The following is a 17,542-nucleotide window of genomic DNA, read 5'->3' as shown; positions in this document are numbered from 1 at the left end:
AAACGTGTCTCCTACAAAAGGATGAGGTAGGGCAGACATATCTCAAATTCAGTCATCTATCTCCCCCTACTCCACTTCCAAAGCTGCAAACACCAGTGCAAGCATTCAGTCATGAGTGTTCAAACTTATTCCATTTCCCCATTGCACTGCTTCCATACCTAGACCCAGAACTCAGTAATCAGCATTTCAGTTCAACACATGGTGGATGTGACTAGGCTCAGAACAGTCATGGAGATATTAACTTCCATGGGAAAACAAATGTCAAAGAGATTTCTGAATAAATCTTTTGGAGAAACAGCCAGTTTGTGGGTTTGAGATTCCCCGGAGCCCAAAGGAAATCTTTTTGAATGATGTTTTCTTATGGAGTAACCCACTGAGCATCTTTGTGGTGCTATCCATGAACTATGGGAGTCCAACTGCAAACCAGTTTATGTTTGCTTGGATGACAAGAATGGAATAAATTACAGTGATAGAGGAAATGTACCTTCAGGTATTGCAGTCTTAATGCTATGCAACATATGAAAAAGGACCAAGGGGATTTTCCTTCAATACGCATTTCTTTAGCATCTGCTATCAGCCAGAGCTGCACTGGGCCTAAAACTTCAAGCAACTCAGTCTAAGTGGGGGTGGGGCAAAAGGATCATCAACCAATCAACCACGTGGAAAGCTTCTCAGAGAAAAGGATGCTGGAATCTGAGTTTTAAAAGATGAGTGGTAGGAGTTAGGGGACTTAGAGGAAAGGGCATTCTAGGAGAAAGGGACTATATGTATAAAGGCATGCAGGCACAAGAAAGTATGATGCTTTTAGGAAACTACAAAAAGTAATGAGTATGATTGGAGCCAAGGCTCCATGGAGGAGGGAGTACAAGAGATGCTAGTCCTTGTGTGCTGAACCAGCGAGTTTGAAGTTTATCCTGGAAACTATGGGAAGTCACTGAAGGACTATTAAGCAGAAAAGTGGCATAACTAGATTTTCAATTTAGAAAGATTGCCCTGGCTGAAATGTGGATGGCGAAATTTGAGGATGCTGGAGTGGAAACATGAAGGCTAGTTAATAAAGCACTGTAATATTCCAGAAAAGAGATAAGGGTGGCACAAACTACACTAATAGCTGTGATAATAGGGAGGAACGGATGATAGCAAACATATGGAGAAGGCAGAATCTGCATATCTTGGACACAGCAGAATTCATCATTTTAAGAAATCGTATCCATTATTCTGAATATGAGTAAAAGACACGGAAATGGTATTTTAAAGGCCACCATAATGGAAAATTTGAAGACAGTTATTTGTTACGTATTCATAAAAATGATTTAAATTCAGGCGATATCTGACAATAGCAAAAATTCCAACAGTGGCTTGGGCAAAGGAGCTCTTCTCTGGATGGACCATAAGTTCTTGGAGTTTGTGGAACGTTAACAGAGGACGTAGAATACGAATGTAAAGTATACTGATTAGTAATATAGCTTGATACTGTGTTTATCATAAGCACTAACTGTGATTGATAATTACCAAATATATTCACATGAGGGGATTATATTATATAAATATATAAAATAGTAATTATAAGCAACTTTGAGAAATGAAAAATCTTTTATTTTTTACAAAAATTTTCATAAATGCATTTTATATTTAATATACATGCTATTATAACAAAGCAACTGAAAATGTAATTACAGTTAAGGTACTTTTATGTATATTTAAAAAGTAATATTTTAATCCCCTCAATTTTTAAAAATTGAAAGTAGAATAAGCAATTCTTCAAAAAATATCCATTTTCCCCCATGCAACTGTTGCAGTGATTTAACAAGGTAAATTAGAATAATCAGTCAAATGAATGTTTAAAAGCCACCGTCACCTCATGAAACCCTTTCCATTTGGGACCAAGTTTAGAAGTGCTCATATTTCAAATATTTATCTACTGCTTCTGTGTTACAACCAATAATGTGTTCTAACTGAAGAGCTTCTCATTTGGGGTATTGACCTTACTTGAATGCTAACCCACTTCTTATTGCAGTTAACTGTAAATTCACAGAAAGTGTTTTCTAGCATACTTGAGAGGAAATTCAGACTACTAGGATCCCTTTTTCTTTTCATGTAAATGCTTCCTTAAAATTAAAACCAGCAAGGAAATACAGACAATTTATAGTTTACCAATTTTATATATGGTTATTCATTCTTTTTTTTCCTGAGATAGCACATTTGTAAGTAGTCTGTTTTCATGCAAAAAATATATTTTCCCATTCTTTACATTCATTTTAAAGTATTTTATATTTTAAATAACTATATCACATTTGTGCTTCATACATTTGGAAAATAAAGGATATTTCATTTTCTTTACTGCAGAAAAAGGAAAGGTTATTGGTTCTTTAATAGGTAATACAATCAAATTAAGTGCTGATTTCAAATTGCTAAAACATTACCTGATTGTAAAAAATTCCAATGGAAAGTTCTATTTTTTTCTCATACTTGTAGTTTTAACTACATTTAGAATGAAAGCATGACTTGTGTAAATGAAGGAGACATAAAATGTTTAATCCTTGCATTTCTGAGTTTGTGAGTTCCTAATACATGGGGTTAGGCCTACATACTATACCTGACCAGAGTCTCCTCTCCCATTTGCAAGGAAAGTCTCAATATTATATAAAGACATCTTCCACAGCAAAGGGAAAAACAGATTTGGCATATATTTTATAATATACACAAAAGGATCTGTTTGCAAAATATGAGAATTACTAATACATTTGAATAACAGATAAAAAGGCCAAACATTTAAGAACGTATTTACACTTAAGGAACTGATTCTGTATTATACTTCTAGGCTTAAATAGGATCTGATGCCCAATATGAATGTGACTATCATAAGTACAACACCTTTTTCTATCTTTGTTAATGAGAAATACAAATTTTTTTCTCCTCCAGAATAAAGTTGGGAAATCTGAAGCAAGAAGGATTTTTCCATTGATACATAGGGTTTCATTTCTCATTTCTTACAAAATTAAGTGGCATTAAACAGAGAAATAGATAAATGTACATGCAATATATTTAGGGTACACTATTTACTTTTCTCAGCATATCTCAACTAACCCATTTATTGGCCCAAGTGTGATGATTTCCACATAGACCTGGAAATCTAGAAATATAAGGTCTTTTAAGTGGCAAAAGAAGAAATCTGTTTTTTGGTTTTTGTTTTTTTCTTTTTTTTGGGATGGAGTATTGTTCTGTGGCCCAGGCTGGAGTGCAGTGGCACAATCTCGACTTACTGCAAGCTCCGCCTCCCAGGTTCACACCATTCTCCTGCCTCAGCCTCCTGAGTAGCTGGGACTACAGGCACCCGCCACCACACCCGGCTAATTTTTGTATTTTTTTAGTGAGACAGGGTTTCATCGTGTTAGCCAGGATGGTCTCGATCTCCTGACCTTGTGATCTGCCCACCTTGGCCTCCCAAAGTGCTGGGATTACAGGCGTGAGCCACTGTGCCTGGCCAAAAAGAAGAAATCTTAAGTTGTCCATAATCAGTCATATCTATTTTAAAGTATAAATAAAACAAAATAAGTTTTAAATTATTTGTTTATGTCACATTGTCCAAAATTCTTTTGGGCTTAAAGTCAACTATGAAATTTTAGTTGAGTAGGAGGACAATGAGAAACAGCTTCTTTTTTTGTTGTTATTGAAATGTAAGCAACTTGCCCTTAAAATAGTATTAATATCCAGTTCAGGTAACAATTTTCACTTTTAATTAGTCAAATATATATTAAATATAAAAATCTAATGCTATACAGATGTGACTTTGGACATTTTAAGTATTAGCTTATTCAGAAACGCCTTTAAAAATCAGTGTGTATAGAACTAGCTCATTTCTTAAATGTCAAATTTAGAAGTGCAACAGTGGGTCTTCAGAGAGAATATGCCCAAGAAAGACTGGATAAAAAGACTGGGTAAATACATCAAATGAAACTGTGATTCACTTTTGACAAGACTGAAATATAAGTATATAATCACTGATGCATATTTATTCAGTAGGCCCATATGATTATGAGGTTTTTAACTAACAGCATTTATTTTTGCAAACTGCTTGGCATTGCTCCAAGGGAAAGGAGCTTCTAGACTACAAACACTGAGCATATATATTTTAAATTAACACACGAATTGCATATGGATTGTTCATATGCTGTTAGAGTCCTGTCTCTACAGAAGAAAAACAGCTTCCTGGGATCCATTCGTTTTTCAGAGGCACAATCTATAGCTTGGCACTTAATTGCTGTCCATGGTATCTGGACTTTAGTTATATGAAATTGTTGACACCCCAATACAGGGTGGGTCTAAATACATAATGCAAGAAAGGAGGTTTTAGTGGGTAAACTTGGGCACTTCTAAAGATTTTAAGAATAGAATTATGCCATTAGGTAGTATTTCTTTGTCTATGGACTCAAAAAGTTTTCTTGGGGCATTTTAAAGAGGTTTATCAAGTTATATTGTTGAAAAACTATTTTCCCTGGAAATAATATCCTCTCCTTCCCACCTTCTGCCCTGATATTCTTGCTGGAAAAAAGTGAAATTGTTCAGAATTACAACCATATAGGGTTTCCAGGCATAGCGTGGGCACACTGGGAATGGAAAACTAGAAGACCCCAACAAGGAATATAGGTACATTAATTGCTGCCTACCCTGAGAAATAACTCTGAGTTTCTTCTCCCAAGTCTTCCTCAAGGATCCATTCATTGTAGAGTCAACAGTTGTCTTTTAGAATTCATTATGATAAGAAGTCCATGAACATATACATACTATCCTTGAATAGTTTTCCATTATATTTTTTCTAGATAGTTCCTGAATATTTTAATGAGCTTAATAAATGAGAAAACGTATTGAAAGGTCTTTGTAAGTTACTATATAAATATGACATGTGTTTTAATAATATCTGAATTTGGCTGTGAACAGTGGCTCATGCCTGTAATCCTAGCACTTAGGGAGGCCAAGGCGGGAGGATCCCTTGAGCTCAGGAGCTTGAGACCAGCCTGAACAAAATATCTAAAAAAAAGATTTTCTATTAGCCAGGTGTGGTGGCATGCACCTGTAGTCTCAGCTACTTGGGAGGTGAGACAGGAGGATCGCTTGAGCCCAGGAGATGGAGACTGCAATGAGCCATGATTGAGCCACTGCACTCCTTTGAGACAGAGCAGACCCTGTCTCCAAACAAAAAGAAAAAAAAAAAGAATTTCTGAATTTGCATTTTTCATGAATGAAAGTAAAAATCAGATAGAAAACTTTCACATATGACAATATGGATTGTCATGTTTAAAGAATCTGAAGTTACATAGACTATGAGTTATCATGTTTTGTTTTAGCATGATTCTGTACACCTAGCTTTAATTTTTGAAGTCTGATTTAATTGTGATCTTGACAATCAGTTATTGAATGAGGTAGTCCGCACTGCCTAGATATTTACTGCATCTGGTTACTATTTCACAAATAATTAAGTACAATATATCACTTATGTTTTTCCTTTATGTTTAATAGGAGTTCTGTGAACATTGAGAATATATTACTTTTAGTGGTACACAGTTCTTGAGAAAATGTCTTGATTTTTACATTGCCATTTGTGATATTTTTAGCAGCCCGCTACAATATCATTTTAATAATAAAAATAAAGTGTACTCATTGATGATAGAGAAAATATTGTTAAAGACCTCTTGGGACAGGAAAAGGCTCAGTCATAAAATCAGATGCTTATTCATTTTCAGATGTGTCATTTTGACTCATTACTTTCAAGAATAACTATAATATTGCTACACAGTCCATTATACTGAGAAGAACTTTCCTTGAACTTCACATGGAGATTGAGTAAAGCTCTTCTATTTGTTTTTTGAAGTACTCTCTCAGCTCAGGTCTCTTAGCTTTTAGTGTTGGTGTCAGCAAGCCATTTTGAACTGAGAACATGTCAGAATGGATGTGAATGGCTTTAACCTAAAAACCAAATGCAGAATACATCTTTAACAGGAATAGAACACAGTATTCATAGTATACATGGTAAAAAGCAAACAGGCATATGAGAATAGATATATTGACATACAGACTTATGCTAAGTCAAAATTATGTTGAGAACACTTCAGCCCATTTTACGTATCTAAAAGCCAACTTTTTTCCTTCCTATTCATTCATTTAGCCAGTCAACAGAAATGAATTAGTTGCTTACTCTATGCCAGGCACTGAGGATACAAAGAGGAATCATGAATGCCTCTGCCCTTAGGGAGTGCACATTCACGTCCAGTAGTGGAGACAAAGAAACACTGGGCAATTATCAGTATGGTATGCATGGGATAAAGGGCACCCATCTCAGGCATAGGAGGGGAGAGGGAGAGGCAGTCAGGGAAGACTTCCCAAATCAGATGGATGTTAAATAATGGGTTATAGTTAACCAGCAGAGGGGAAAAAGTGGGTGGAGAAGGGCATCATAGGCAGAGACAACCCCGAAACAAAGCCATGGGAGTGAGAAATGGCAGAGTGTGAAAAAGGAACTCTAAGTGGTTTCTTGTTACATAAGAGGCAAAGAGTGTGAGGGATGAAGCTAAAGTGGTAGATGAGCCAGTTTATGGAGGAGCGCAAATTTTATTCCAAATACAATAGTAAGATACTGAAGATTTTTAGTTAGGGCAATGGTATGACTGAATACACATTTTGGAGAGATCTCTCCAAGAGAAATGGGAAGATTGTTTTTGAGGGGATTTCTACTTGGACATCCAATTTAAATAGCTGGAAATCTTGCCTAAAGATGGGCATCATCTTTATGGTATCATCTATGGCTAAAGATAGATATCACCGTAAATAGCTGGAAATCTTGGCTAGAGATATGTATCATCAAGAGTTTCAAAATCAGAAAAAGAAAATAAAAGAGTTTCAAAATCAGATATGGTTATTGTAAAAAGGGTTTTGTCTGAAAACTCTCTCAGTGTGCTTGGTATTCAAAGAAGCACAGATTCAGTAAGTAATAGGGCTGCTGTTCCTTGTATCCTATAGAATATACTTTTTTCCTAATTTGTTGTTACCAAACATAAACCGTCCTAGGAGACCCAATATTTATTGCAAACAGATCCCAAGGGAGACGTTTTTAAACCATAGTGCACTGAGAACTACGTGATCTGCAGAGGCCACTGCCAGGGATGGTGTAGAAGTGGGGTTTAGATAGGTAAGGGTAGAAAGGAGATGGAGAAGGGTGGGAGGATGAGGTGAGGTGCTTAGGAGTAAGAGTGTGTGTGTAGAAGCTCTGGCTCAAGCCCTAAACCAACCTGAGTAGCACTGCTCTTATGTTTTGTGCATGCTCAATTTTTACATAAGATGTCATCTAAGTTCTACTTAAGTAAGTTTAGAAATCACCATTTGATGACAAAATTGATTTGTCTAAAGAAAACATTAACACAATCGAAATCAAATTTAATCTTAGTTACAGGGATTTAATGTAGTAGTAACTAACCTTTACTGTCAAAATGAAAAACTGAAAAATTGACAGTGCTAATATCCTTAACTTTTCAAAAAAAAATTTCTCTTTCTGCAGAAGCACTATCACATAAAGACTTCTGGTAAGTGCAAACCATCTATCCAACTTCTTTTGTTATTAAAATTAATACTATGCTTTTAAAAAGGAGATACAAATGCCAAGATATAATTTATCAGTGTTGTAGCCTGGGTTTTGGCTTGTCTGCATTCCTAACAGCATGTAGAGAACATTGTGTCATTGGGACAAGAGTCTATGTTCAGTATGGGAACTTGGGGTGAATATCTTTGAAAAGCCAGCAGTGACAAGCAGAAACTACTAAAAAAATACAGTACTGGAAATATAGATTTCATAAGGAGAGGTATATAATATCATTTATATGGTTAAGTAGAAATGTAAAAGAAAACATTATGATCTTTGGAAGAAAGAACTGCATCAACAGGTAGCTTTGAATATCTGCTGAGCCAGCTACCTCCTCAAACCTAAATGGCTGAGTGGGACATCTGCAGCTCCATGTGGCTGTCTGCAAACTAGTTCTGCCTGAGAAAAGGCTATATCATTAAATACAGCCTTGCAGAAGATCAAGCAATATGGCAGCCTGCTCTGGGATCACCTTTCAGTCCCTTAGGGAGCAGGTCAGAGTGGCACTGCTGCTAGGCTGCCAGTCCCTGGTCTGATCTGACCTACGGCCATTGGACTATTTAAATCCTTCTATGAAAATACCTATACGACCTGCTTGAGTGACTAAAAACTATAGGCAGTAAGTGGAAAAAAAATGAGTCAGCCAGTTGTTTAACTGACAGTGACTTTAACTATGGGCCACAAACCTATAGTTTCTTTCAGAAGTGAATCAATGATAAAGCACATGTTCATTTTTTATAATTATTATTTTCTCATAAAACCAAACTGTCCAATTGTGAACTTGTAAAAAACAGGTGTGAGAGTCCTTATTCTCTCTTTATGCCAAACACTTCATGAAACTGGAATTTCCATTTTTTAATTAGCAAAGTTTTTGTTGGGAAAAGAAAAAAGGAGATGGCTAATGTTAGCTTGCCTTCCTGAAACCATACTCTTTTCACTGAAAAGAGATGTTACAGGATTTTAAAAAATAATTCACAAAATACTGTAACATTTAAATATGGCATTGGAATAAAATTCCTCAAAATTGTCCATTTATGCCAACTCATAAAAGCATAAACTTTTCATAATTTTAGAGAGACATAGTGTTTTAAGTTTTTCAGTGGTCTTAATGAAATCCTTTAACACAATACTGCTTATAGGTAATAAATACAGAATGAATAATTTAGGACAGGAGAGATAAAGTAAAAAAAATTACATGAGTTAGGGAAATGTTCATTTTTTATTTAAAGGCAAATTGGTTAGGTAAGTGTTCATTTCAATGACAGGAAATACAAGAAAATATTTTTAGTAAGTGCTTAATTAGCCAGAAATTTAAAAATCTATCAAGTGTCAAAGTTCACATTATATTGCCTATGCAAATTAATAAGGCATATCAATGTCAAACAAATAGTTAATCATGGTTAAGTATGCTCAAATACTTCCCAGCCACCTGTCTACTCATGAAAACATATCTTTCAAAGATCTCCATAAATTAATAATGGTTGGCCTAGTTCTAGGAATTGTCTGTTCTTGGAAATTAAATTACATCAATTGTTTTTCTAATTCAAAGTTTAATTCAGATCAACCAAGTCCAGCAAGTCTGAACTCCTAAAGCTTTTGTTAAATGACTTAAACTGGATATTGAACTCGAATTTGTTATTTGTGTGTGTGTGTGTGTTTAATTAGAATTATGCCTTAATTGGCCATTCATTTTTGAGGAAGAGGGAAAAGGACAAGCTGACAATGGATTATGGATTAACTGAAATAATTTATGTTAGGCTTTGGATCACAACTGAGAGCACACCCTCCTCAGGCATGAGGCCTGGTTTTTGCTTTCCTGTGGTCAGCTGAGGGCACACACTGGCTGTGGTGGGGAGAATGCCATAGACCAACAAAGAGGAGAATGAGAACAGAGAAAATCAAAAGGCGACAGCCTTGGCAATAAAACTAAAGGCCTCTGAGATCCCACATGACTTCCCTGTATTTGAGGTTACCATGGTGAGGGCAGATTATTAGAGCAGAAACTCTGCGAAAGGCATGTGGAAAGTCAAGAACATGTCTCCTCTCAGTGAAAGCTCTAACTAGAGCAATGGTTAACACTGGAAATTTAACCAAAGGTCCCTTTTAAGCATAATCTTAAGAGTTGGTATTTTTTTCCATGAAGAGGAATCTAGGTGTCATATACTCTGTGTGCCCTGGGGCAGGTCCCGCATCCAAACACCAGCAGGGGGCGTGCAGGCCTTGTGAACGCACCAGGATGTCGGCGGGAACTGCAGTTTAGGCTGCAGCCAGCCCTTCAAATCCACACAGGCCCACACCAACCAGGCTTACGACCACTCATTTGTGGTCCCTGGTCTACATGATCACAGAGGATCCCATCACATAACTCACCACTGAGGAAAGGCAATGAAGTCAGTTCTAGCATATTTGGAAATTTAAATAATTAGTATGCCAAAATTGACCTTTATCTTTTAGAAAGATAAATATAACTTGCCTGAATGCCTCAGATTCCATACTTTTAAAAAATATTTATTTACCCAGGCCCAAATTGCCCTAAAACATACTGACAGATGAGGGTAAAGCAGTGTTTCTCAAAATGGATTAATGTAAAGATCTATTTTAAAAGAAAAACAGTATTTTTAGACCCTGAAACTATGCTTAGATTTCCTTAGTTTGAAACTAAAAAATTAAAATTTTAATCCATGAAAATTTTTTTAAATTGAAAATTAAAGCACTATAAGAGTTTTATATTTTAAACTGGTTTTAAATGTTTTTAGGTTATTAAGTGAACATACAAAATTTAAAGATTCTTGTCAAACTTGAAGACCCCTGTCATTAAATTTGGGGATACAAACTTGTATCAAAAACAATTATTTTAAATTTAAGGAAATTTAAAAAATCAGTATATTAATATTTTTCCATTTGAAGTATTTTTCTCTTTGAATTTTTGACAAAAGAGGATGTATAAATGGTATATGTAAGTCAGTCTAAGTATGCTTATGAGCTCAGTTACAATAAGAACCCAACCTTGCAGGGAAAAAAAAAAAAAGTCTTGGAGGACTGCTGTGTCCTCTCCCAAAGCACTCTGTTTCCTCCTCTTTACAGAGGGCATGCTGGGCTGACAGATCACTGGCCCGAGGAGACCAATCTTTCCAATGTCCTCCTAACAGGTAACCTTGTCTGCTGAAGCCAAGAAAACAGTCCCCATAAAAATAAAAATAAAAATAAGATAGGACTGTCGTCTTCGTTAATGCAGGAAGTTTGTAAGACAGATAATATACACATGATTTACTAGTGATAGCTAGGGTATTATCTTAGCCTTAAGAAAGTTTGTAATTATAAAGATGAGTACAATCTCTTTTGACATGTGACCTATTTTGGTTCAGGAGGCAGCTTGGAACAGGCCTTCAGGGGTCCATTGGTGCACAGCCTGCTGGCGGGCCACACCATGAAAAGTCAGGAATCTAGGTCAGGGTCACCATGGGTTAATTTAATTTTCATCACTGCCTAAAGGGCTGTAACAAGTATGGGGAGGGTAACAGTTACCTGCTCAAAAGAATGGAGTCCACTTTCTTTTCCTAACCTCACCATATCTTCCAAAATGGCTTTCTTCAGATCCTGAATCAAACCATATGGGAAAAATTACAAGACAAGAACACATTTAAAAATGGAGGTAGAGGAAACAACACTTTTGAGTAAAGTGCAACTGGTGATTGTGCCAACATATGCTAACCCACAGCCCACAGCTGAGGCTGATACTCCCTGGCAGCACTCCAATTACCACCTCTCATCAGACAAGTAAGTACCTGAAATGGCCAAAGGAGTGACCATGAATGGGTTAATGGACCACTCAATTTTTTTTAAAGCAGCCTTTTGGTCAGCCTGGTGAATCTTGCTACCCCCAGATGAGCCCAAGGCCCAGGGACCAGTAGGAGAGGGAGGGTCTATGGTTACTGCTAAGAAATGGACCATATGACTCAAGGGGCTGCACTGAGTCAGAGCACAGTGACCTCCCCTACAGAGTTCTACATGTGCCATTAGAAGGTTTCAGGAAGGTGTGAATAGCTAATACTCTAAGCAGGAAGAATTGTGCTACTTTTTCTATTCCATGACTAGCTGTTTACACCCAGTAGACACAAAATCCACCTTCCATCTGAAGGTGCATGGTAGGTGAGTCAGAAAGCCTATGTTCACATCTGACTCTGCTGCTAACCAGCTGTGTGACCTTGGGCAAGTTACCACCCTCCCTGGACTCTCCTCTAAGCCACAAAGCAACAGGGCTGGATGAGCTTTCTGTGATGTCTCCTGGCTTAAAATCCAAACGTTTGTCAATCTTTCTAAGAAGAAATATGAGTTTCTTCAGTAACAAAAAAAGACAAATCTCTGGTTTAGACTCCCCACCATGTATAAAGTAATGTTAGAAATTCTGTAAGAGCTTGAATTTCACTGGTCTACAGCTTTTCTGTCTTCTCATTATGTGGCATCATTAAACATTCAGTAACCTTTCAGGAGACAGCCCCAAGATACCAACCTTACTTGTGCAGAGATCTGCATATGTTCCTTCAATTCCTCTCTTCTGGGCCCAGGAGGGCATAACTTCAGGGTCAGGCACAACAATGCCTACCAAAAAGGCCTGTAGTACTCACCAAAGGAGAACACGGGCATGACAAACGCATTTAAAGTGGTTATTTGTGGTCCAGCATTAAAATTCTCAGACTCCACCTTTTTCAAAAACTAAGTATATGCTTATAAAACATTTGTTCATGTCATAAAATATTTCTGCCAATATATCACACTATTCATTTTCTGATATATTCCCCTAGTTTTATATAAAAAATAAGTTTAAAGACATTAAGAATCAGTAAAGTTAGACTGATATGTACCTTTGATTCTCATGCAAATCTCAGATCAGCACATCTTTAGGAGGCTGATCAAACAACTCTCTGATCCAAATTCTATGAACCAAAAACCAAATGTTTCCCAGCATTACCAAACCACATTGAAATGGTTTCATTAGTACGATTTTCATTCATGAAAGACTTCTTCATTTTGTTTATTTTTTCTTTTGAGACAAGGTTTCACTCTGTTGCCTAGGTAGGAGTTCAGTGGTATGATCATGGCTCACTGCAGCCTCGACCTCCTGAGCTCAAGTGATCCTCCCATCTCAACCTCCCGAGTACCTGGGACTACAGGTGCATGCTAATTTTTGTATTTTTTGTAGAGATAGGGTTTCATCATGTTACCCAGACTGGTCTTGAACTTCTGGGCTCAAGGAATCCTCCTGCCTCGGTCTCCCAAAGTGCTGGGATTACAGGCGTGAACCACCATGCCAGGCCTATTTTAATTTTTAAAGCATTTCTTTGAAAATAATTTCATAATATTTATAGAAATGCAATGATAGTATAGAATATATCTGATATCAGGTGGGGCATGGTGGCTCACACCTGTAATCCTAGCACTTTGGGAGGCTGAGGCGGGCAGATCACTTGAGGTCAGGAGTTCAAGACCAGTCTGGCCAACATGGTGAAACCATGTCTCTACTAAAAATATATATATAAAAAAAAAATAGCCAGGCATGATAGTGGGCACCTGTAGTCCCAGCTACTCAGGAGTCTGAGGCAAGGGAATCACTTGAACCCTGAGTGTAGAGGCTGCAGTGAGCCGAGATTGTGCCACTGCACTCCAGCCTGGATAATGGAGCGAATATATTTGATATCTTAGATATCATAGAATATATTCATGATTTTTTTTTTTTTTTTTTTTTTTTTGAGAGAGCCTCACTCTGTTGCCCAGGCTGGAGTGCAGTGGCCAGATCTCAGCTCACTGCAAGCTCCGCCTCCTGTGTTTATACCATTCTCCTGCCTCGCCTCCCGAGTAGCTGGGACTACAGGGCCCGCCACCACACCTGGCTAGGTTTTTGTGTTTTTTAGTAGAGACAGGGTTTCACCATGTTAGCCAGGATGGTCTCGATCTCCTGACCTTGTGATCCGCCCGTCTCGGCCTCCCAAAGTGCTGGGATTACAGGCTTGAGCCACTGCGCCCGGCCTATTCATGATCTTTCTGACTTTAAATCTAAATACTATTGAAAGGAAAATAAGTATAAAACTCCTCCAAATAACTGAATTCCAGTAACCTATATTAGTACTAGTACCATTAGTACATTTTTTTGCAGTACTCATTAATTTTGTAAAGTTCATTTGCATATATAAAAAAATCAAAACAGGCCAAGTGTGATGGTTCATGCCTCTAATCCTAGCACTTTGGAAGGTTGAGGCAGGAGGAGAATCACTCGAGCTCAGGAGTTCGAGACTAGCCTAGACAACATAGCGAGACCTAGTCTCTACTACAAATGTTAAAAAAAAAAAAAAATAGCTGGGCATAGTGGTGTGTACCTGTAGTCCCAGCTATTGGGGATGGGGAGGGAGGGAGAAAGGGATGAGGTGGGAAGATGGCTAGAGCCCAGGAGGGAGGTTGAGGCTGCAGTGAGCCATGATTATGCCACTGCACTCCAGCCTGGGTGAAAGAGCGAGACCCTGTCTCAATAATAATAATAATAATAATAATAATAATAATAATAATAATAATTTTTAAAATAAAAAATAAAAACAGCAGAAACCCTGAATCTTGCTCTAGTATTTTATCTCAAAAATCCTTGGAAGTAGGTTGAGCATAAGCAAAAAGGAATGGGAATGTTCATTAGTACTACTTCAGACAACTTACTTGACCTAATTACATTTTAGCAAACTATAAGTAAGATTTCTCCTTTAAAAAGGAGTTTTCTCTCATGTTTTAAAATGCAGAGGAGAATCCTGGTGTCTGATTGGAGATTAATGTTTAATCTGGGTTTTTCAGCATGCCCAGGATATGTGGCAGGGCTGAAGCCCAGAGGCCTCACCTTTAAGCTGTCCCCATGGACATAGATTTGTGCCACAGGTTGGCTCCGGATGTAGATGTTCTCAATCTTCTCGGGTGCAACATATTCTCCCTGAGCAAGTTTAAATATGTGCTTCTTCCGATCAATAACTTTAAGAGTTCCTGCCTGTAGAGTTGTACAAACAGCTTTATAAGAACATGGCACTCTCAAGCCTGAAGCCTTCGCTCCTCAGTGCTGTAACCCCCTGCCCTACCCCACCCTGCAGACCCTGCCCCAATTTCTTTTCCATCTGTTGTGTCTGCTCTTAGGGAGCTGCAAGGCTCCTGGAGAGAACCACTGTGCACCGCAGGTTGATGGCATCCAAGCTCTGCTGGGCCATGAGCAGCCACTGTCCTTTCCCCTCAGCAGTTAGCCACCCACACAGTCCTCCCACCACTGCCATCCTCATGCCTAGCAGCAGGTATCCTCACCTCCTCCTTCTTGGAGGCCCACCGCCCTTCCATCAGGGCACCCTTCTTGCACACACCCTTGCTCCAGCTGCCCTTTTTCTCACCAGCATCTTTGGTTCACTCCCTTAGACCAAACTCAGGTCTCTTGCCCAGCTACTGTCTCCACCCCTAAAGAGCAGCCTCTGCATCCCCTGGCATATAGCACAGACCTGACAGAGCCCCTGTGACTCCTACCTGACATGCCAGATGGCACTAGGTGCACAGGCCCCTGCAGAACGTCTGCAGCAGGCAGGTCACCTCCTTGGACACGGAGTGCTGGTGCCACTGGCTTCCAGGACCTGTTCTCACCTCCCTGACTCTCCTCTACCTTTTTGAGCTTCCAAGGTGATTAGGTAGGCCTCTTGCCCCTCACCTCTACTGACAATGCACCTTGGAGAAAACACCGTTTTCTCTTCATTGGTCACTCCCAAGTCAGTCCAAGCTTCCAACTCTTCACTGAGCTCCAGATCCAGAACCCAAATACCCTTGGAATGCTTCAAAAACTAGGCTGTTTGTCTCAGAGGATGTAACATGCTCCTATATGAAACTCATGACCAAGCTTCTCAAGCCTGCCCCAGCCTCCAAACCCCAAACCTGGAGATGACCTTGTTGTTTGCCTCTCCTGGGATCTCCAGCGGTCAGGCTCACCTGTCCTTGCTCACAAATTCATCTCATATCCACCTCCTCCCAGCAAAACCACTTCCTGACTGGACTTCGGCACACACTCTGTCTCCACTCCATCTGCTTGATCTGCCAGTGCCAGAGCAATCTCTCCAAAAGGAAAAAATGAGCAGACTCTGTTTTGCTCAAAACCCAGGCTGGACATCAGGTGCTTTCCCTACCCCAGCTTATTTGGTCCTCATGGTCCATTAGCTGAGTGTTGTCCCCTCTGTTTCACAGATGAGGAAAATAAGGATCAGAAAGGTTAGTTAAATCCTCCAAAGCCACACAGCTAGGAGCTAGGGGAACCAGGATTTGAATCCTGATCCTTCTGGACCAGAAGACTATGCTTACTTATTCCTTGATCTATTTAACATGATTTCAAAATAATATTTTTTAAAGCACAAATGTCTTTATAGATGATCTCTACCTAAATTTCAAGAATGAATCATTCAAACTTGAACATACTCTTCTAAAAAACAGGGAAAAAACCCACTTACCAACTCATTCAATAAACTGACAACAAAACCATAATAGGGATGTATATAAAAGGTAAATTACAGATCAATCTCATTTGTGAATATAAATGGAAAGATCAAACACAATTTTTAAGAAAAATATTATTTTAAAAGTCACATCATGGTTAAGTTGAATTATGTCAAGAATGCATGATTTGCTTTACATGAGAAATACAGAAAAATAAGTATCTCAATAACTGCAATAAGTTTTAATTAAATTTCAAAAATCATTTAAAAATAATAATTTAAATAATGGACTCTCACAGACTACCTGCCTGCAACTTTAGGCTCTGTGCTCAAGCACAACACTAAGTGCTTTACATGAATCCATTTATTTGCTTCATATTACCCTCTAAATGGTGGATGGTTTCATTCAAGTTACAGGGCATCAGCAGCAGATCCTGGGATTTCTGAGACTTCAAGCTTTTACAATATTGAGGGCCCTCTTTAAGAAAAACCAGGTAAAATGAAGTGCAGGGCCTTGGAAGGGGCTAATGCAAGTGAGGGGGCTTGAAGCCTAAGCTCCCTGAGCCGACAGGACAGTCCACCTTCTGCAGGTGTTTAGGGCCTGCTGACCTCACTAGCCTCTCTCTCCCACACCTATGGGTCTTCAGTTGGAATTAGTTGCTTCACATGTCTAGTGCCTCTACTCAGCATATATTACTATCACGCCCTGATTGTCCTTCCCACTCCCTCTTCTTGGAACATGACTCATATCCTAAGACTTGGATGCAGTAGGCGCCTGTCCTCCTCTGCCTCTCCCGAGGTGAGTGTGCACCCAGTGTGCCCCCAGCTCATGCCCATCACATTGGGTTCGGAACTGTCTAATCATGCATATCTTCCCTAAGCAGAGTCCCTGGGCCAGGGCACTCACTGGAGATACATCTTTGTCTGGGGCAGGCATGAGGGTTTCTCAAAGGGAAGTACACAGGCCCAAGCAGGGGCAGATCCATTCACCAGCCCATTCGGCCCCCCATGGGCTCAACATCATTCATGTGCCTGATTAACTCAACACCTCAAAATGTCCACCCAAACCTTAGTACTTCCCAAAGACACAGAAGAGGTTCCTGGGGTGGGCTGCACCAGGCAAGAGTTCTCAGTGTCAGTGACAGCCGTTTTCTGGTCAAAGAATTCATCTAAGCATCTCCTATGTGCCCGGCATTGTGCTAAGTGCTTTGCAGGCATAATCTCATTTGTTCCTCACAAAAATAACTTTATTTTTCTTTCTTTTATTAAAACATTTTTAAAGGATAAAATCCAGGCTAGGTTCAGTGACTCATGCCTGTAATCCCAGCACTTTGGGAGGCTGAGATGGGCAGATAACTTGAGGTCAGGGGTTTGAGATCAGCCTGGCCAACATGTTGAAACCCTATCTCTACCAAAAATACAAAAA

General features: G+C 38.8%; 1 protein-coding gene across 7 annotated transcripts in view; it reads right to left on the bottom strand.

Moving 5' to 3' along the window:
* Positions 1-1,574: 1,574 nt before the first annotated feature.
* ACSL6 (acyl-CoA synthetase long-chain family member 6) overlaps positions 1,575-17,542 on the bottom strand; it is a 62,524-nt gene continuing 46,556 nt past the window's right edge. For 6 of the 7 annotated variants that reach the window (XM_011969288.1, XM_011969289.1, XM_011969293.1 and 3 more), the window contains 4 exons: positions 14,505-14,648; positions 12,141-12,242; positions 11,156-11,227; positions 1,575-5,964 (listed from right to left, as the gene is read on the bottom strand). In XM_011969288.1, coding sequence (XP_011824678.1) covers positions 5,827-5,964; positions 11,156-11,227; positions 12,141-12,242; positions 14,505-14,648 — 456 coding nt within the window. In that variant the 3' untranslated portion in view covers positions 1,575-5,826. The remainder of the gene's footprint in view (positions 5,965-11,155; positions 11,228-12,140; positions 12,243-14,504; positions 14,649-17,542) is intronic. The other variant, XM_011969291.1, reaches the window with a different exon arrangement.

This window comes from Mandrillus leucophaeus, unplaced genomic scaffold (genome assembly GCF_000951045.1).
Source record: "Mandrillus leucophaeus isolate KB7577 unplaced genomic scaffold, Mleu.le_1.0 Scaffold88, whole genome shotgun sequence".
Taxonomy (NCBI): Eukaryota; Metazoa; Chordata; class Mammalia; order Primates; family Cercopithecidae; genus Mandrillus; species Mandrillus leucophaeus.
This window is presented reverse-complemented; position numbering and strand designations above follow the sequence as displayed.